At 42.3% G+C, this 22,469-nt stretch overlaps 1 protein-coding gene across 1 annotated transcript in view; it reads left to right on the top strand.

Moving 5' to 3' along the window:
• Positions 1-4,131: 4,131 nt before the first annotated feature.
• The window catches only part of LOC135709039 (uncharacterized), a 67,279-nt gene continuing 48,941 nt past the window's right edge, over positions 4,132-22,469 (top strand). The window contains exon 1 of the mRNA XM_065231227.1: positions 4,132-4,167. Coding sequence (XP_065087299.1) covers positions 4,132-4,167 — 36 coding nt within the window. The remainder of the gene's footprint in view (positions 4,168-22,469) is intronic.

Below are 22,469 nucleotides of genomic sequence, written 5' to 3'. Positions count from 1 at the left end.
CACATCATGCTTGGAATTTTTCGGACGTTTGCAAGTTCTGCATACGCAGCAGTAGTTCAAGTCCACCCCCTGCCGACGTCCGAAAAGAGTCGTTTATGAGATTATGGTCACCATTCAAGGTCCTCTTTCAGCAGCTGTAGTGAAGGGAAAACCGGTTGTTGCCGCATAGCAATCCCATTGAAGCTATTTTGGTAAACCGATGGGTGGCCATCTCGGATGTTTAGGCTGCTACCAGCAGCAAGAGACCAATCGCTCTGTAATGAACACCATAGTAATGCGTAAAAGAATGGCCTCCTAGAGCTTAGACAAGTGATGAACACACATATAGCTGAAAATCTCAAATGCAGACGTCCGCAAAAGGAGCTTGTTACCAGTTTGAAAAGACTCCCCTGACTAGACAACAGGACATGAAGAATTTTCGAGGTAATGGATTCCGGTATCGTTTGCTAAATGTATTGCTTGTTTTTCATACTAAGAGCAGTTCCACGCCAAAAGATGAATGGATATTATTTTTAACTCGCCGAATTGTATGAAACTACCACTAATGGGGTGCTTCGTAATGCTTATGGCAGCACTCACTACCAGAGGACGAGCCGCTTTCAATCGAATGGGCTGGCAGAAAATCGACCTGAGAATGTGTGTCGAAATTGACTTTTAATCAAAACTATCAATAATTATGCATTTTTTACGCAAGATTATTTATAAATAATATCCCTATAACTACAAAGAACAAATTGTAGAAATTTGTTCATAGATTGAACACATAGGGTAAACGCTCCTATAGTAGCGGTACGTTAGAAGCATTAGGTTCCTATAGTTGTGTATGGAGACTCAATACACAACTATAGGAACCTAACGCTTCTAACGTACCGCTACTATAGGAGCGTTTACCCTATATGTAAGTTTTTGTGATATTTGACTAAGAAGTTTATCTTTAATTTAGAAACAACTGTTAAGTTTTGTCCAACGTTTCGATGCCGGTTAGCATCTTCTTCAGGGAAACTGTTATATTTGTTTTAAAAATTAGTGAGTTTTTCATTTGGTATTACATATATGGTACTTACATATTATTTTTGTTCTTCGTCTAACGGCTTTTCAAAGCGTGTAATTGTGCGATTGTTTTTTTTTTTTTTGTGTATACATTTATGTTTTTAATGGATATTGGGGGATATTATTAGTTTATTTGTAAGAAGTTGTTGAACTGCCAGCTGATTGCTTGAATTGCCTCGTACTGTGTATAATTTCGGAACCATGGTTCCAAAAACAGAAAGTCGCGTTGACGAATAGGCCTCTCAGGGGTATACATATTTAGCTGAGCCAGCAGTGTTGGACAGTCAATGTCACCCGTAAGCAGCTTTCCAGCTAACATAGCTTGAGCGACCGTCCGTCTCACCTCTAATGGTTTGATTCCCAGAAGATGGCAACGCTCCTCGTACGGTGGCAAGTTCGTTGGGTCACGCCAATTGAGGAAACGAAGAGCATATCTCACAAACTTGCGTTGAACGGATTCAATTCTAGTGATCCAGCAAGCATGAAAAGGGCAACCAACAACTAAACTTGACTCCAATAAGGATCGCACAAGTGAGCAGTAGAGTGACCTGAGGCATAGCGGGTCACGGAACTCGTCGGCAATTTTGAAATTAAAGCCCAATTGTCGATGATATCTGGAGATGATGTCATTGTAGTGGATTATAAAAGTGAGTCTGCAGTCCAAGCTAACGCCGAGATCCTTTATGTGTTCTTCACGAGCAAGACAGCGTCCGTAGAGAACAAAGTCAAAAATGATTGGTTCGATTTTTCGGTGAAAGGAAATAATGATACATTTTTCGGTGCATAGACTCATCAAATTTCTTGAGCACCAGTCAGCAAGAATACCTTATATATTCTTCAGATCCCAACAGTCCAAAATACATCTAATAATTTTGTAGATTTTCTTATCGTCCGTATAGAAAACGCGGCATCCTAATGGTATCAGGAAGGCAACGTCGTTTAAAAAAACCGCAAACTGTAGCGGTCCTAGGTTACTGCCTTGCGGAACTCCCGAGTTGTTTGAGAAAACATCCGATTCCGACGCACCAATCTTAACTCGTACATAGCGATTCACCAAGTAGGATCTGAACCAATCCACAGCCGTTGACGAGACGCCAAGTATCTCCAGCCTGGCAAGAAAGATATTATGGTCCACCGGGGAGACCGGTCAGTTCTGAAGACGGAATATAGTGACCCAAAAAGTAGGGTTGAAAATTCTCTGGGGAGAATCACCCGGGTGCGAGAGATATCATTCTCTTGGGTGAATCTCTGCTTGTCTCCTCGGAGATTTATCCTGGCACCACTGGATAGATTGTTAGACAAAGCACGAGAGAGTGAGAGAGAGAGTTGACTGTTTTCTGTTTGTCTGTTTATACACTCACTTCCGTGAGAAAGATGGCAGCGGTAAGGCGTTACTGTTTCTCCAAAGACGCACTCCCGGCTCGCATGGCCATGAACCGGAACGTACTGCTCAGTTTTCTTTGGTTCTGCTTCGTTTCCAGCGCTGGAACCCAGGCTGGACCTCCATACCTCAGTATCGACGACAACACACTGGCCAGAAAACGCCTCTTGCTACTGCTGGGACCAGCGTTGTTCTGCATGATTATAGCTATCGCGTTGATGGACTTCGAAGCCTTCTTACAGGCATATTCGACGTGGCTGTTGAAGTTTAGCCGGTCATCGATCATTACTCCCAGGTATTTCAACACATGCTTTAAGGTTATGGCGTGCCCCCAACGGTGCTATCTGCCCGCTGTACCGTTTTGCAGTTACTGGCCAATAGCACTTCCGTTTTGTGGTGGGCTATCTGCAGCTTCGCTCTTTGCATCCAGTTACCAATCATGTCGATCGCCTCGGTCGCCAACACTTCCACCTCTTCCAGCGTCTCGCCTGTTACCGTCAAGACGACGTAGTCCGCAAATCCAACGATCTTAACTCCTTTGGGCAGCTTCAGCGTTAGCACGCCATTGTACATCCCGTTCCAAGGCGTTGGACCAAGGATGGAGCGTTGTGGAACTCCCGCTATGATCCTAATCGAAATCTGTCTCATGTCTGTCTGTCGACTAAACAAAAGCAAATTTCAATAATGATGCGCTGATGCCGTATTCGCATTTCCAAAATGTGTACATAATGATTTTACAAAATTTTTAAAAATCGACAACATACTGTACGTTAATAGAAAAAGTAGCCTTCAAAAAATCTTTGTATGCAACAAACTAACAACCAAAGTCTTCACCGGGGTGATTCTCCCCGGTGAAGCAAACGAACTCTCTACGGTGCTCCCTAGTGATCACTCATATTCTCCGGTGTGATGGACTGGTGGAGGTGCGAACGTCAGAAACTGTGTTTGTTTGCGAAGTGGGAGAAGCGGTATATAGTGAAAACAAAATAAAGATCTCTCGGGTGAGTTTGCTTTTGTCGTAGTGCGAGGTGTCTTTTCAACTCATCACCCTGCTTACACTGGGGAGAATGGCATCCCTGCCAAAAAGTTGCAATGAGTAAATTTGGTCGTCCAGTGACGTTTCCGTCAGCATAATCAAATCATATTCAGCCTCCGCAACAGCCAAGAGAAATGAGTCGGTTTTGGTAGTAGATCCGGAGAACATGCGAGGAGCAATCACGGGAGCTGGAAATCGAAAGAACATCAAGTACCGAAAGCTCGGATTTGCAAACATACTCGCCTGAGGTTGCAGGCCGGAAACCCCCGATATCATCACCGACCACAGGACCGGGACGATGAAGATGGCAGATGTTTGCAGCAAGCGCGACTGGGTTAGGGGGTCCGGAAGCTTCCTCAGTGCCTGTTTTAGGGTGTCTCGGATCCGAGAAAGAGCAGTTGCCGGCATAAACCTGCTGGCAGTTGGGAGGACGGATGCATAGACATGATGTGGCTAGTGCGGAGGCCGCAGAACCGGAAACACAGCTAGAAGTTGAAGCGGTATCAAGCAAAGGAGAGGCTGAATCGTCAATATTCTTGCCAGTAATAGCTTGTTGGAAGACCCCCGATCTACATCTACACTCAGGGCCGAGACGACTTTGCTGAGCACTGGCTGGAATAAGCGTGACTGATGCAGATCGGGGGCTTCCTCAGTGCTAAACACGATGCGTCTCGGTGGTGATGGTGGTGGTCCAGAAGCAGTAGAGATAGCAGTATTATTTTTGATGATCGTGGAAACATCGTGAAGACCGGGTTTGAAGACCCCATCTCCAATCCCACACACAGGGTCAGGACGACTGGCGGGAAAAGCTTGATAGTGGTGGGGGGATTAGGGGTTTCCATGGAGTTAACTTCGTTGCGTCCCAGATATATACTGGTAAGTGAAGAAACCGGTGAACGAGTCAGGAATTGATCTGGTCATGAATTATGTTTTTAGATTATTATTTTTATTTATTTATGTTATGGTCAACACCCCAATTACAGTATGTATACTTATTCTAGACAAATTCACATAAAATACTCTTGAAATTGCACATATTTCTAAAACGGGAAACATTGAAGTCAAATACATTGTAGCATCTGTTAAAGATGCGACACATCCTCCGCATGGGCTCATTCCATCCGTAGTTGGTTCGTAAGAGGCAGTTGTTCAGGAAAGCATGCGATCGTAGATTACGGTGGCGGGTATTGATGTCGATACTACTCAGCAGTGTAGAACAGTCAATGTTTCTCTGAAGAAGATCACCGACGAAGCTCGCCATTGCTACGTTACGTCTGGCATCCTAAAGCTCTGAGTTGATAAGCATACAACGGCTTTTATAGCTAGGCAGATTTCTAGGGTTATTCCAGCAAAAATACCTTAAAGCATACTGGATGAACATCCGTTGAAAAGCTTCAATATGAATGGTTTCATTTTAGTAGCACGGAAACTACACGACCGTCGAATACTCCAAAATAGGTCACACCAACGAACAGTATAATGCTTTTGGGCAGTATACATTTTTGAATTTTTTGGCGAAACAGAATATGAACCCGAGTTGTGAGGAAGCTTTGGATACTACGTATGCAACATGATCCTTGAAGCCGAATCTCGGAGTCGATCAGAATTTCCAGTTACTTGATAATCGATTTACGTTTCAAAGTTATGCCCAGCAAGGTGTAGTCATGGTGAAGAAGCGAACGCTTGCGAGCAAAGGAAATTACAGAGCATTTCGAGACATTCAGTGACATGCGAGTAATACGACACCACTTAGCGAAGACTTCCAATTGTTGCTGCAAGAAAATGGCATCACTAGGTTCTTCTATCACGAAGTAGAGTTTCAAGTCGTCCGCATACGATAGTTTAAGGCATTTCAGGATGGTATTGACGTCATTCATGTACAACAGAAACAGAAATGGCCCAAGATGGCTACCTTGGGGAACGCCGGATGTCACGGGGAAGGATGAAGAAACAAAGTCTTCAATCTTGACAGAGATGTTTCGACCAGTCAGGTAGGAGTAGTCGAGATCCGTCGAGATACAGTGTGCAAAACTTTGAACCAAGTTTTCGAGTATAATTAACTCAAAAAGTTTGGAGGTAGCACTTAACGAAGCTTTTCAACGGTAGTTTGAAACAGTCCTTTTGCTGCCTTTCTTGTGGATTGGGAACACGAAAGACTCTTTCCAGCAAGCTGGGAAAACCCCAGACATCAAGGAGAGATTGAAAACGTTAGCTAGAGGTGTCGCGAGAGCAGTCAGGCAGCGTTTGAGGACTAACGACGGTACGCCATCTGGACCGGAACCCGTTGAAGTTTTTAGCTGCTTCCCGGATGAAATAACCATTTCGCTGGTGATAGAAAATGGATGGCTGGAGAAGGTTAAGCGAGAGACGTTACTAGACGCAGCAATAACATCCTGAGTGCTGAGTCGTTCGTCGTTGAAAACACTGTTGAATTTGTAACAGTGGGGTAGACGGCAAGGTGGAAATAGCAGATAAATTCACTAAACCATAGTTATTTTTACTGCTGAATGTTTTCGAACTGTGTCCCTAAAATCGGCAAGCTCCTCAACGAACAACGCTTTCGAAAACCCTTTCGCTTAAGCGCCAGTACAATAAATCGTACTGCGAGAGGGCGTGTTCAAATACCGTACCCGGCTAGTCCTCTCAGGGCAGGTCAGGTAAGAACAACAAAAAATTACCGGCAAAACCCGAAACGCGAACAAAACCAAAATCTCCTGATATAGGCTAGATTCTTCCAACTCAGCGGTCGACAAGAAAATGTGAAGCAAGGACTAAACTTTGACACTCACTTTATTCTGGGGGTTTTGTCCTAAGGCCCTAAACGTGCACGTTTTTCTAATATAAAATTGGCTCGATCTAACCTGGTCTTTTCTGCTGCAGTTACCGTTGCCGACGGTGCTCGCTGTTGACGCCGCGATCGCCGACGTAGATGGTGAGTGATCTACAACGATAAAAATTCTGAATTTTACTGGTGATGTAAACATCCATGCATGCAAACATTCATGCATGTAAACTTCCTTTTCGCGTAAAAATCAACTTGTAAGAAATTTTGCTTACAAAGATGATCGGTTGCATATAATATTTGGAATATCTCATGAAATGCCTCATAACTTTACACGATCTAAAATGTAAACTTGTATGATACATGACGCTCCATTTATGTGCAGCATAGTAACATAGTATGGTTTTACGAATGAGCAAAAATGAATCACAACTGAATAAAAGTGAGTCACTCTCTGAGTTAGTTCCATTTTCAGTGCAGTGTTCCCCGGCATTTTATTTTGCTGGATATCCGTAAAGAACATGCCGAGATTCAGCTTTTAAACGAGAGAATTGCTAAGATCTCAGTAAAAATAAATACACTCAAAACGAAAGTAACTCAGACAGTGACTCACTTTTACTCCGTTGTGAGTCACTTTTACTAATTCGTATGAAGACATTTCTGAAAGTGTAGGACACTAAGTGCATGCGTAGCCTATGCTTTAAGAAATTTCTCTATACAAATGAGTAAAAGTGAATCACTCTGTGAGTATGATTCGTTTTCAGTGTACCTAGCTAATCAGCGGTGCCAATCTCGGTAATACAATTTAAGTGTGTAAGGTGTTTAAATTGTGTAAGCTCTTAACCGATGAAACGGAAAATGGTAACTTATGAGTTGTGACAAAATTGCATGAAAGTGAAGAATTATCCATCTGGGCTTATTTGCCAAAAACCACAACCTTCTATCTAATGGAGACGTTAATTTAAAGCAAAAAACTGAACTGTCCTCCATTTGATAGGCATTGTCCATCTGAACATAGTATCTTTCCATTTGGTGGAATTTTCAATATTGGAACGAGTCATTCAAGTCGACTTGCACTAGCGTTCAACAGTGTGTCGACCGTCCAGCGTCACATCCGCAGACGAACTGGCTCTTTTTTAACCTCGCGCAGTCGGCTTGTCTCTCTGTTCTCTCGATAATCATAGCGAGCGAGCACGTGATTGGTTGATTACGATCAATAAGTTCGATCAATTTTGCAATTGCTAACTTTTGATAGACAACTATCATCTTTATACTGAAACAAATCTTACATCCAATTTGAATCAAATGGTGTAATTAAAATTGAAATTAATTAATAAACGACCATGTTATAGGCGTTCAAAACCTGACGCTATTTCGACACATTTTATTTTAATTGCGTTGCGTTGCGTTGCGTGTGTAACGGAATAATTCGTAGATTGCATACTGGCAACTGTCATGTATCAACTTAAACGTTCTTATTCTGATTGCTTTAGGAAAACTATTTGGGAGTGAATAGTTCTCCAATCAAAATTCAGAACAGGAAAAGCATGACAATTACCATTGCCGGCCACGCCCATCTTCTCCGTTACGGGATAAGGAAGGATATTGTTGATGTAGCATCTACTTAACGGGAGGCCAGCGACTCACTAAAGCCCCCATAGATGCTACGGAGTTGGATAATTTGGTATGAGATGGGTCAGGATTCGCTTAAGCAGGCGATGCGACCATAGTTATTGTTTTGTGGAGTAAACCCACGATCTTCTACTCAGTAAGCAAAAGCGGCAGCCGCCAAGCTAGCCAAGCTCCTAAATTTAAATTCTAATCCTGTTTAAAATAAAATCAAACAAACAAAAAGGAACCCAAATGATCCAATTTACTCTAGCCATGTGTGTTAAAAACACTGATGCCCTTTGGGTTGCCACTTCTAAGGACGGTCGATAGTCGTGGAGATTAATTCGCAATCGCTGACACAAAACTATTGAAAACTCTTTTCACGTTAATTACAATATCAATAATTACACAACCGTATCCGAAGCCAACTGGTTGAAGACTCGACACATTTTTTTATTTGCACCGAAGAATGCCCACGCAAACCAAGAGCACCATCGAGAAGGGGAGAATTTACCCCAACCGATGGTTTTTTGGTTTGCGTGGGCGTAATTTGGTTCACGCGAAAAGGACTTAACAAGTTGTTGAATTTTTTCGTGTGCAACCTTTAGATGAGCCGTTTTTTTTTTCTTTATTAACGAGACTTTCAGCCATAGCTCTAACTAGATGAGCAGTTTTCGTGCTATGATTTATAGAAAAATATATAATACGCCATTTTGAAAAATTTGATGTAATAGACGAATTCTAGCACAAACTTGGTTCATTGCTTCTAGCGAAAAATTATGCGTAATTTCATGGAATTTTTTTTTTTTATAATTACTTTATTTGTACAGGCTCAATCGAATAAACTTTACAGAGCCGAGTTATCCTTTGCGTTATACATTATTACTGTCTTAAATTTAAAGTTAAAGGAACTGGACCGAGTACTCGCGGTTGTCTCGAGGTTAGTGGAGATTTACAATTTTTTGGATGGGAAAAGAGAAGAAGGAGGTTTGAAATGTGATTTACGATACAACTATTTAATTAATCCTAAAGCATGAAATTATTTCTATTCATCTTGAAAACAAACATTGAAAAAAAAAACCCACACGTACAAAATACAAACTAAGCACAAGGTTAATCAAACTTACAATCTAAGGTTAATATCCTTAAAGTAAACATATATGAGTTTCATAAACTCCAGATCGCGTCTAGCCAAAATATCCCGAACTGGAACATTAGGTTGTCTACCTCGAGCCCGAAGGGAATCATAAAAATGTGATCTGACTCCACGATACTCCGCACAAGACCAAAGGATGTGATCAGCGTCCTGGTAACCTTGTCCACATTCACAGAGATTGCTGTCTCCCAACCCCACACGGAACAAGTGAGCGTTTAGACAATAGTGATTGGACATGAGACGAGACATCACGCGTATGAAGTCTTGACTCAAGTCCAACCCTTTGAACCATGCAAACTTCGACACCTTAGGGATAATTGAATGTAGCCATCGTCCCAAGCTCCCTTCACTCCATTGATGTTGCCAGCTATCGAGCGACTGCTGACGATAAATAGAGAAAAATTCACTATAGGCGATCTGTCGATCATAAATGTCGCCTTCCATAGCGCCCACCTTCGCAAGTGAATCCGCCTTCTCATTGCCCAAAATTGAGCAATGCGAAGGGACCCACGCGAAGGTGATGATGAAAGAGCGCACGGATAAAGTACTAAGCAGTTCTCGTATTTTCAAGAGAAAATACGAGAAGTGCTTTACCGGCCTAATGGAACGGATAGCCTCGACAGAACTGAGACTATCCGTAAAAATAAAGTAGTGGTCTGGAAGAAGTGAAGCAATAGTTTCCAAAGTGTAGTGAATTGCTGCCAGTTCAGCCACATACACAGAACAAGGAGCTTCAAGTTTTCGAGAGGCGCTATGAAATTCATTAAATACACCAAAACCAGCGGACTCCTCTATTAGAGATCCATCTGTGAAAAACGTTCTTGCAGAATCAACATGGCCAAACTTTGCAGCGTATAATGACGGAGCAATCATAGGACGATGATGCTCTGGAATTCCGCGGATTTCCTGCGTCATAGATAAATCAAAATTCACTGAATTGCCAAAATCGGAGAAGATTACACGATTGGGAATATTTCTTGAAGGGCTGACATCCTGTGTTAAATATAGGTAGTACAAAGTCATAAAACATGTTTGAGGATTTAGCTCCAGAAGCTTCTCAAAATTTTCGATCACCAGTGGGTTCATTACTTCGCAACGGGTGAGGAGCCTAAGAGATAACTCTGAAAAACGGACGGATAGTGGCAACATGCCCGCCAGCATTTCGAGACTCATAGTATGAGTCGAGTGCATGCATCCTAACGCGATACGAAGACAACGATACTGGATCCGTTCCAGCTTGATGATGTGCGTTTTAGCTGCCGACTGGAAGCAAAAACTACCGTACTCTAAAACCGATAAAATCGTTGTCCGGTACAACGTCAGAAGATCTTGTGGATGGGCTCCCCACCACGTTCCGGTAATTGATCGAAGGAAATTGATCCTTAGTTGGCATTTTCGTCTCAGATACTCAATGTGGGATCTCCAGGTGCATTTGGAATCGAACCAGACCCCGAGATATTTAAAAGACATGGAATGAGTGATCGGTTTACCCAAAAGTTGAAGCTTCGGTTGTGCTGGGCTATGCTTCCTAGAAAAAACGACCAACTCAGTTTTCTCCGTGGAGAATTCGATACCTAGCTGAATAGCCCAAGTAGACAAATTGTCCAAGGTATCCTGTAAGGGTCCTTGCAGGTCAACCTCTTTTGGCCCTGTGATAGACACTACGCCGTCATCTGCAAGTTGTCTCAACGTGCAATTGTCACTAAGACAGACATCATTTTCTCTAACGTAGAAATTGTACAAAAGGGGGCTTAAACATGAGCCTTGGGGGAGACCATGTAGCGTAATCGAAAAGCTGTAGAGTTTCCATGAGAAAAGCTCATATGTTTTTCTGACAGCAAATTGTACAAAAAATTATTCATTAATGGAGACAATCCACAAGCGTGGAGTTTCTCTGAAAGAACTTCAACGGATACTGAATCAAAAGCCCCCTTGATATCCAAGAACACAGAAGCCATTTGCTCTTTCTTAGCAAAAGGCAACTGAATTTCCGAGGAAAGCAACGCGAGACAGTCGTTCGTTCCCTTACCCCTACGGAAACCAAATTGAGTATCTGAAAGAAGGTGGTTCGCCTCAACCCATTTGTCGAGGCGAAAAAGGATCATTTTCTCCATCAATTTCCGAATGCACGACAGCATCGCGATGGGCCGATACGAATTGTGATCCGACGCGGGTTTATCAGGCTTTTTAATGGCTATCACCCTTACTCGTCTCCAATCGTCGGGAACAATATTGAGCTCCAAGAACTGATTGTACAAGTTCAACATGCGCCTCTTAGCGACGTCTGGGAGGTTTTTCAGCAAGTTGAACTTGATTCTATCAGATCCCGGGGCAGAATTGCCACACGAAAGGAGAGCGAGTGAAAGTTCCACCATTGAAAAAGGCTGACTGATTTCGTCTACCGAATTCGCGGTTTCGCGAGGAATCAACTGCGACGGCACGGAATCCGGACACACTTTTCGCGCGAATTTAAGAATCCATTGATTCGAGCATTCCTCGCTTTCGTTGTTAGTAGACCGGTTACGCATTCTTTGCGCCGTACTCCAAAGCGTATTCATAGACGTTTCGCGCGACAATCCGTCTACAAACTGCCGCCAGTAACCCCGTTTTTTGGCCTTGATGAGGCTCTTGAGTTCGCGTTCAAGAGATGTGTATGCGTCGAAATGCTCGCGTGTTCCGCGTTTCCGAAAAAGTTTAAACGCGTCGGACTTTTTACGGTAAACCTCCGTGCATTGTTGATCCCACCAGAGCGATGGTGTTTTCTTACGAATAGACGATCGCGGCACCGGTCGTGTTTGAGCTTGAAGTGCGCTGTCGACGATGAGATTAGAGAGGAAATTATATTCCTCCAACGGCGGAAGCTCTTCCACTGACGATGCTGTATCGTCTATCGCGGATTGGAACTTAGTCCAATCGATGTTACGGGTTAGATCATACGCGACGTTAACGGATTCTGACGAGTTGAACCCACTGGCAATCGAAATTTTGATCGGCAGATGATCACTACCGTGCGGATCCTGGATTACATGCCAAGTGCAATCCAAAGATAGTGAATTGGAGCAAAAGGTGAGGTCTAATCTGCTACCATTCGAGGATGGACCAGCCAAACGTGTTACTTCTCCATTGTTAAGGATTGTCATGTTGAAGTTGTCGCAGAGATCATAAATCAAAGTAGAACGGTTATCATCGTACAGCTCCCCCCAGCCTGTACCGTGGGAGTTAAAATCTCCCATGATCAACCATGGAGCGGGAAGTACCGCACATATGTCGAAAAGTTGTTTGCGATTAACAGAGACTCTAGGAGCAATATATACAGAAGCAATACAAAGGCTCTTACCTTTAATGGTAGCCTGACATGCGACAACTTCAATACCGGGGAATTCGGGAAGATTCACTCTATAGAAGGAATGGCACTTTTTGATCCCCAAAAGTACCCCTCCTCCACGTGAATCCTCACGATCCAATCGAATAATGTTAAAATCAAAAAAAGGGAGATCAGTTTCTGAAGAGAGCCATGTTTCACAGAGGGCAAATGCATCGCAATTATTGTTATGGACTAAATACTTGAACGAATCTAATTTCGGAATAAGACTTCGACAATTCCACTGTAGAACAGTGATCAAATCCCCGACCTCGTTTGGAAAATTATCCATCGAAGGAGATGATAGCTGCAAGAAGGGGCCATTTTGAAGTCAATTGCTTCAAGAAGGATTTCACAGTCGGAAGCAATGTGAGGACAATGCTTTTCAGAGGATCAGAAATGTTGAGGTATTTGAGAATACCGTCCACAATGTCATCAAATGAGAACAGCCCAGATGAAGAAGGGGTTTTTGTTCTTAAAATTGGGGCATCAGGGGTTTTGGATGTCCCCGGAAGAGGTGGAAAATCCTGGGTATAATCAGTTCTGCGGAATCCAGGAGGAGTAGAAGTCTCCTTTTTTCCACCACTCCTTGATTTGGGCAAGCTGATTTGGGGTTCTTGATCTACAACTTTCCGCGAACGGATGCGTTTTCGTTTCCGGGCAGAACCTTCCGGAAAACTGAAAGAAACTCCCTCCTCAGCCAAGTCAGAGCCAGACTCGTCATCTGACAAAAGAGCGAAGGGATTTGTTTCGTTGGTCGATGGCTTGGCTGTCTTAAGCATTTCTGCAAAAGACCGCCTGGAACGTTCCTTAAGGGAGCGTTTCATTTTGTCCCCGAGTTGTTTGTACGCCGGGCACGACGAGAGAGCATGAGGAGGAGTTCCATTGCAGTACACGCATTTTGGTGCAGTAGCTGCGCAGGCGCCATCCTCATGCTTCTCCCCGCATGTGGAGCAGCGTGCCTTGTTGCCGCAGTGGGAGGCCGTATGTCCCAACCGCTTGCAATTCTGGCAGTTCATGACCCGAGGTACAAACAACCGCACAGGAAGACGAAGTTTTCCCAGCTCGATGTATTGAGGAAGGGCAGATCCAGAAAAGGTCACCCGAAACGAGTCTGTGGGGGTAAAACTCTTTTTACCCTCGCTGAGCGATACTGACTTCATTCTATGAACGGCCAGTATCTTTACCGGAGGAAGCAAGGGGTTCTTGAATCGGCCAACCGCTTGCTTCTCCAGTATCTCGGGGTTCAGACTCGCCTCAGTGACCACGCCTTCGATCTCCACATCAGAAGCTGGAATGTACACCCTATATTCCAGTGTGAAAAACTGGGAAACAGCAATTTCATTGGCCTGTTTCAGGTTAGCGACGGTCACACGAAGTTTGTTGTGCCTAACCTTCGTTATCTCGGTCACGGCAGAGAATCGCTTTGTCAGATCAGCAGATATCTGAACAACATTCAAGGGTTTGTTTTTGGGCTGAAAATAGACAACCCATGGGCCAGTCGAGTCATTCGGGTAGGCCCGCAATCTGGTGCTTTTCTCATCCTGCCCATTGACAGACTGAGACGACGAACCAGGGATGACATCATCATTATTCTGAGATGAATGGTCATCCATGTCGTCTTCTGACAAAACATCCATTTTGTTCAACTAGTGGGAGCGCAAAACGCTCTCCCACTGAACGCACAGACACAATACACAGAAAACACTACAAACACAGAAATACAAAATGAAAATTTAACTAATGGAGGAGGAAAAGAAACAAAAAAAAACAAAAACTTATCTGATAATTCTATACTTCTACCACCGAGCGTTATATGTGTAGGCGTTTACACAGATGGCTGGAAGAGACGCGCTGCGTGGATGACCTTCGCTGTGGTGCACTTGATCGAGGCTCGGTACTCAGCGCACACAGGCGCACGATGATTGATGAACGATGTAGATGTAGAAACGGGTGCTCACACTCGATGATGATGATACGTAAGCGGGTATACGTGAGCGCGTATGCGTGACCACGCAACGATGATGCCCAAATTGGTTTGCGAATTACCAATAGCACGGATTAATCGTTCCGAAAATGCCACTTTCTACTACAAAAAACTCACTTTTCGATCAATTTACCGGGAACTATGCCAGGAGTCACTTAGTGAGAAAAAACTGATAATTTATATCAAGCGAATACCGAGAAAACTTCCAAAACAACGGAGCGCGAAACAAGTCGACCGTACTTCTTGCTAGGACGCAGTGAGATGAATTTCATGGAATTCTAATTGGTGAAATCTAAAATAAACTTTTTTTTTTCTCTTTTGCAGGTAATTGTCCTACTTAAACCCGAGGAAGGAATCGTCTAAAAAAGTAAGATTTATTTATTTAAAAATGCTGCGTTACGCATTACTATGTTCTTGGTGAATCCCCCTCCCCTTTTTTTTCGCAACAATATGTTACATGTGTAAGCGTTACGTAATATATGAATAGGCCCTCGAAATAAGTCAGATCGACCGTTCTTCAAACCTAGATGATCAAACTGCCCACTAGGTTCAAACAAATAAAGATGTCTCTACTGCGTGCAGTATCTAAATGGAAGGGTAATAAGATAACTTCAAAATGAAAGTGCAAGTAGATCAAATTGAATGTAGGTGATTAACTGACATAATCCCAAGCCATCGAAACTTCCTCAAAGTACAAAGGCTGCAAAAGTCGTGTCGGTTCAAAGTTGACATGGCTGGTTCTCAGTAATGCGATGACCCATTGTTATGATTCAGCCACCAATCGAAACATATGGCTATCTAATTTTATTTTGAATAGGTAGAAGCCCAATTGGAACAGAGGAAATATGCCATGTCCATAAATAGACCTAGAGATTCATGATTTTTTAGAAAATATGAAAAACCCTCAGGTATCTCAGCTCTATAATAAAACATCCTTCTGAATATCCGGATTCACTGGGAAATTGTTTATTTCACAAACGAATCCCAGAGATCCGCATACAATCTTGAACATAGAGGAAATACGCCCTCACCCTATCGATGCTGCTTTAGGGTGGCCAGAAAACGTTCCTCAGGATATCTGGATACATCGCAACAGCAAAAATCGAAGAAAGGAGGAGCGCACACTGAATTACAAAGAGACTTTGAATTATTCCTGCAAATCAAGATTTTCGGCATACAACAAGTTATAGAAGTTGCACTCGGTCAAACCGTTTAAGAAAGTGCAATTTTTGCAATTTTCAGGTGTTTCAGCGTCACAGCTCCAGGTCTACTTTTAAGAATTGACTAATTGGATATGCAGAGGACCGCATTCTGGCCACTTGGTAGCAGAATCGATATGTTGATGTCGTATTTCCTATATGTTCATGACAAAATTGCGGATCTCTAGGTCTGCTTTCAGGAATTGACCATTTTCCCGATGAATCCGAATTTCTACAGAGCCACCTTTCAAGGGTTTTATCGTTCCGATTGGTCACCCACAATTTAAATTTGTTGCTTGTCTGTTCCGTTTGAAAGTAGATAGTCATGCCATACTTTTCAAGTAGTGGCTCATTCTTAAGATGTGGTAACCAAATTGCCAAAAACCAGTCATGTCAACATGAATCGACACGCATTTTGCTCGGGACTTTTCCGGGTTTTTTTTTTCCCGTTCCAACTGACCAACCACAGGTTCAATTGAATATCTACCTATTACCTATACCTAATTACGACAGTATATAGCCATACCTTTTGAATGATGGCTGAATCATAACGATTGGTCATTGCTGAGAACCATATGATGCAGTAAAGATGATTGTGGCAATCCAATGTTTCGTTTATATGTCTGTTATAAAATGTATTGTGGTTTTTTGGGAATCAGTCACGAACATATTGAAGCCATAAGTACTTAAATCGATCGATCCATGGTCACAAAAATGCATTCCATCCCAATTAGTAAAACAAAAAAGGATTTCAGTCTCGATAATTTACATTTGAGCTAAAATTCGGTCATCTTGAATCTTAAAAAAAAATCAAAATAGCAAATTTCGAACTTTTCAACAAATCTAAACTCAGAAATTTCACTTCCAAACGAAATGTAGGAGAAAAAAAAATTAGAAAAAATATACACGGTAAAAAAATCACGAAATACTGAGAAATAAATAAAAAAAAGAATTGTTGATATCTTAAGAATATTTAAACAAATAAATAAAATGTACGGGAATATGCTGCCCCGGCTATAGTTGTTGTTGTTGTTGTTGCTTTTCGGGGTTGGGTCTACTGTAGAGGAGCGGTCCTTACCTTACCAATGCAATTTCTTTGAGAATTTAATGAAAACTAAAAGTGGAATTCCATGAGAATTCCGTAGCTTATTTTGAGGCAACCCTGAGCAGAATTGAATGGCCAAATCAAGGTTTTTGAAGGTCGGCCCAGCATGAGCGGTCCCCGTCCTAGGGATCACTGTGGTATATGCAGAGGTTTTAGTTCTGGGGCAGACCCTGACAGAGCACCACCGGCAAAAGCAGTCGGGCTTGACTTTTCTGCTGACAAATCTGTCCAAGCCCTATTTCCAAAAGGTGGTTCCGACGAGGATAAGAAATGTTGACGGATGGTCAGGGGTTCCATTGGAAATTGAATTACTCTTATGTTACTTCAGCATGTATGCCACCTACATTAAATTTTAATATCCAAGTGGATGGGAGCATACTCCTCTTAGCAGTGGTGCATGTTACCTCGCCAAAAATAAGAATGTTTTTTCTGAAGAATTTTTAAAATATGTTACCTGTGAGCAGAAACTATCACTTGCCATGGTTCTACCTCTCACTGCGTGCCAAAACATTCGTGTAGTGATCATTTGTTGATACGCTGGTGACTATCGCGTGAGTTTCGAGCTATTTTGCACCGCTGGTATCGGAGAAAATAGATCTTACTGGGTTAAAATATAAAAAAATACTAATGAAACAGCTCCTGTTTGCATGCTCATTTTAAAATATAACTCAAATCACTTCGCTTTTCGACATTAATGATGAATGCATGTTCTCGATGCCTACTGATAAGAAACGCTACAGGTCGTAAATCGAAAAGCAACTAGCAGGAAGAAAATGGATGGATTGCCTTTGGCATTTGCACAAATCATGAACAGCGTTACGCTATAAATAGCCTGCACGGTAATAACTCTCACAACCCTTGCTCGTTTCAAGATTAAACACATCAAACAGGTAGGAACAAAACTGCTAGTGCTAGGCAATAAAAAATTGAAAGCAGTTATAGCCGCACCCCTATTGGTAGTGCAACAGGCTTGCGTGACTCCAATAGGGTGACAAGTTGTCCCAACAAACGAATCCACGCCTTCAGGCTCCAGAGGGGATAATTGAATTCATAATTTAGTCATTTGAAGTCTTGATCTGAATTTCAGATTCCATTACAGGAGGGTTCCATTTCCAAGTCACCAGAAGTCACCCGGGAAAAAACGAAATCCTATACATACACACAATCCATGCTTTGGTCGACCCACAGCCCAGTGTATTCAACAAGTATATTAAATATTAAAATAACTCTAACCACAGGTAGGTAGGCATAACCAACACACACACACACCTGTCGGTCGAGGCGCCGCTGTAGGCAGGTCTCTGGCAGGTGGTAGAATCGTGCCATTCGCAGTCACGCGATCCTTGGTTGGGTTGATTTTGCCTTTCGCTTTCCACCCCACAAACACAACCATCCACCAAACCACCATCAGAGCAGGTGTTAAGTTGCAATAGTTCCTACGAAGGACTCGGACCAGTTGCTGCTTGCTGTTGTTCGTATGGCAGGCCATAGCAGTCAACCAAGTGAGAACATATTCGAAAACTATGTTCATATTTCTCCTTAATGCGCCGGGAGTGTCCTGTTGGCTGTGTAGCTATGCCTGTTGCTTGTGCCTTACTTGCTGGTTCAGCAGCCAGACGACCGGGTCTGGAAAAGCTCATTAGGCTCGCTCATTTCGCATTCAACATTATGTATAAAGCATAGAAAATTGTGTTTACCTCACCATCATCGTCGTCGGCGTCGTCAGCGACGGGAAAGTTTGAGTATGTGTGAGAGTTTATGGCCATGGCTGGACTGTTTTCTATTTCTGGAGTGCTTGCGGTTCGCCAAAGAAAAGCGTTGAATGAGCGGAAAAAGGCTTATGGTCACAGGGTTCATTCACTCTAGAGCTGTGCGCCGATTCAAATTTTATGAAATTAGCAAAGGCAAAGGAAGGTGGTGGAAATCTGCTTAGATCATAATCAGCTGCTTTCTTTTGACGTAGAACTACGTCTGCGATTTCTATATGGGGGGTGCACTTTGTGAAAACTGACACTGTAACTAAATTATGAAAGATTTTGAACGTTAATAACTCAGATGCCCTTGGACGAATTTCAATAATTTTATCACCAATCGATCAGAAATATTTCTACGCATCGATAACAATGCTTTTGATGGTTGATTTTCAACAATAAACTATTGAAAAAGTGGTAAATGTCAAGCATTATCCAAAAGCATCGAAATAACTAACAAATCCATCAATTACGTACATGCGAGTTAAATTTCTGAACATGTCCCAACTAAAATTCGTATCAAAAGGTTCTTTTCAATTCAGAATGCGTAATACCACTAAAACCGCAGATCATAAATGATCCGAATTACAAGCAATTCGACAGCATTACATATGCCACAGAGCATTATACTTATCAAATGCTGTCAAGCGCTTATTCTGGCCCTACACAGCAAAAAATAAATTTTAATATTACATCCAGTGTTACATCAGAGTGTGAAATGGCGAACGTTATAGTTTATTTCGTGCTGTGATAAATAATCGATTAGATATGGGTGAAATTGTGCTTGTGCCGCGGTAGAATTGATCCTACGCGTGATTATTTAGTGAATAAGTAGGATAACGGTTGCTGCTGCTGCTGGTTTTTGTTCAATTTGTGTTTTTTTCCCTTCGCCCGGCAACGGGAACGCTTTAGTAAGCTGCGACATTGTAAATTTCTAAAGAGTGTGCAATATGTAATTTGGGGATTTTGGTAAGTGATTTGCCGGTTATCTGTGTGGGTAAGTGCGCCCGTGTGTTTCATTGCAAGTGCACTACACTCAAGCGGACTCAGGCAAAGCTTATCACAGATAATGCAAATATTCTATTCAAGTGTAGTAATTGTCTATCAGATCAGGGTTGTGACGAGCAGACTGTATCGGTTTCGGATACCAAAATGATGGGGAAGCAATGAAGCAATTGTTTTCTGTTGCTGACTCTATCATTGGTATACGAAACAACGTTGCTGCTCAGATAGACAACGCGTTGAGCATTCATATGGAAAAAAAGCAAAAATTTTGAACGATGCTTCTAGTTCATGTTTTGAAATTATTACGGAAAAGAAATAAGGTGCAACGAATGGTGCATCTAAGACAATTCATTCTGAATCGACCCGAAATCCCAGACGCAAAAAACGTAAATTTCAAAATAGTGACAACGATTCGACTGATGATGTTTTTCAAGAAAATGCGAGTTTTGCGGATGTTGTAAAAAGATCTAGTTGTGCTAGTACAAGTACAAATAAAAATATTAGTAATATTAACAAACCGGATAATCGATCGGGTATTCAGGAAACGCACGGTCTCGTTGGTAGCGATCAATCTCGTACCTATTCAGCGGTGAATTTCGTAGTGACGGTTATTCTGCCCTACCTAGTTTCGTTTCTTGAGAGTGATTTTTGTATGGCGCGTTAGGATTAGTTGTTTTCCTAGCTATAAGGAACAGATATTATAAGTAAATTTACTTGTGCCATCCACCACCATCTTTTATCATCAATTTTTTTAATTTCATTGGGGATTTTAGTAGTAAAATAAATCTGTTTATATAATTCAAATTGTTTAATAATTCAGCTAACCCAAAAACTGTTTTTTTTTTTTATAATGCGTTTATTTTTCCAGGCTTATTTTCCGTAGCTTTGCGGAGCCGATATTCGTTGTTTAGATTACAAAATGTATTAAAACTAACGTTAGTAAAGCGGGGGCCGATTACTCGCGGCTATCTCGAGGTTAGGGGTAACAAATTGTATCAAATGGATGGCAGGGTAAGGATTGAGAACACAAGGTTTGGAGAGCAATGTGCTTTTTATCTCGAACTAAGCGACCAACTGACGAAAAAGACAAACATGGGGGTACACCGATGGGCAGCTAACAACTTGGGGGAACACAAGATGACACTAACTACTAAATCCTCAGATCGATCCGTTTTAAAAACACATAAATTAAATTAAAATGTTCGAGATCTCGGCTCGCCAAGATGTCTCTAACGGGCCGCATAGGTTGTTTTCCTCGGGCCCTGAGGGATGCGGATAACTCGGATCTAGCAACACAATGTAAAGTGCAAGACCAAAGTACGTGGTCGATATCGTGATAGCCACTACCACAAGCGCACAAATTGCTGCCTGCGAGCCCGATTCGGAAGAAATGCGAGTCTAACGAGTAGTGATTGGACATGAGCCTTGATATGACACGTATAAAGTCACGGCTCATGTCCAATCCTTTGAACCATGGCTTGTTCGACACCTGTGGGAGAATAGAATGTAACCATCTTCCCAGATCACTCTCATTCCATTTTTGTTGCCAGTTGGTGAGGACGTGCTGACGGGTAATTGAGAAAAATTCCGCAAAGGCGATTTGTCGATCAAAAATATCGCCTTCCATAGCGCCCACCTTAGCTACCGAGTCCGCTTTCTCATTACCCGGAATTGAGCAATGAGATGGAAACCAAACTAAGGTGATAGTATAGGAGCAGCTAGATAAAGTACTCAATTTGGCTCGGATTTCGGTCAGGAAATAAGAGGAGTGCTTCATCGGCCTCATTGATCGAATAGCCTCCAACGAGCTAAGGCTATCTGTAAAAATAAAATAGTGATCAGATGGTAGTGAGGCAATTTGCTCTACTGCGTAAAATATGGCTGCTAGTTCCGCAACGTATACGGAACAGGGTTTTTGCAGTTGATATGAGGCGCTATGAAATTCGTTGAATACTCTGTTTATAGTTGACCCATCTGTGAAAAAACTCTTATTGTTACTAACATGGTGGTACTTGTTTGCAAAAATTAAGGGAACAACCATCGACCGATGGTGATCTGGTATTCCACGGATTTCTTGCAACATGATCAGATCAAAATTTACAGAGGAACTATAAAAGTCTTGGAGGCAAACACGAGATGAATTGAATGAAGAAGGGCCAAGCGTCATATACTCGTAAAAGAGACTCATGAATCTTGTTTGAGGATTTCTGTCGAGCAGCTTCTCAAAGTTTTCTATTACCAATGGGTTCATTACTTCACAACGGATAAGAAACCGGAAGGACAGTTCCGCGAAACGATCTGTCAGTGGGAGAACACCCGCGAGTACTTCGAGGCTCATCGTATGCGTCGAGTGCATACAGCCAAGCGCGATTCGGAGGCAACGGTATTGAACCCGTTGCAGCTTCAGGATATGTGTTTTCGCCGCGGATTGAAAACAGAAGCTACCGTACTCTAGAACCGACAAGATGGTTGTTCGATACAACCTGATCAGATTTTCCGGATGTGCTCCCCACCAAGTTCCAGTGATTGTACGAAGAAAATTGATTCTTTGTTGGCATTTTTGTTTCACATACGCAATATGTTTTCCCCACGTGCTTTTGGAATCGAACCAGATACCTAAATACTTGAAAGATATACTTTGAGTGATTGTTCTACCCTTTAGTTGAAGCTGTAACTGTGCAGGATGATGCTTCCTAGAAAAAACAACCAACTCAGTTTTCTCCGGAGGGAATTTGATACCCAGCTTCATAGCCCAAGTAGACAAATTGTCTAAGGTATCTTGCAATGGTCCTTGCAGGTCCGGTGCACTTGGTCCTATAACGGACACAACACCGTCATCTGCAAGCTGCCTTAGCGAGCAATTTTCATCAAGACAACCATCAATGTCTTTTACATAAAAAAAAATATAACGAAGGGGGCTTAAACATGAGCCCTGGGGGGGACCCATGTAACTAATTCGTGAAGTTGTCGAGTTTCCATGAGAAAAGCTCATATATTTCTCAGACAGCAAGTTGCTCAAATAGTTGTTCATAATTGGTGAAAGCC

The sequence above is a fragment of the Ochlerotatus camptorhynchus genome, unplaced genomic scaffold (assembly GCF_037179485.1).
Source record: "Ochlerotatus camptorhynchus isolate MF236.1 unplaced genomic scaffold, CSIRO-AGI_Acam_v1.1 ptg000347l, whole genome shotgun sequence".
NCBI classification, from domain to species: domain Eukaryota; kingdom Metazoa; phylum Arthropoda; class Insecta; order Diptera; family Culicidae; genus Ochlerotatus; species Ochlerotatus camptorhynchus.
The sequence above is the reverse complement of the archived record's forward strand: the minus strand, read 5'-3'. Positions and strand labels throughout refer to the sequence as shown.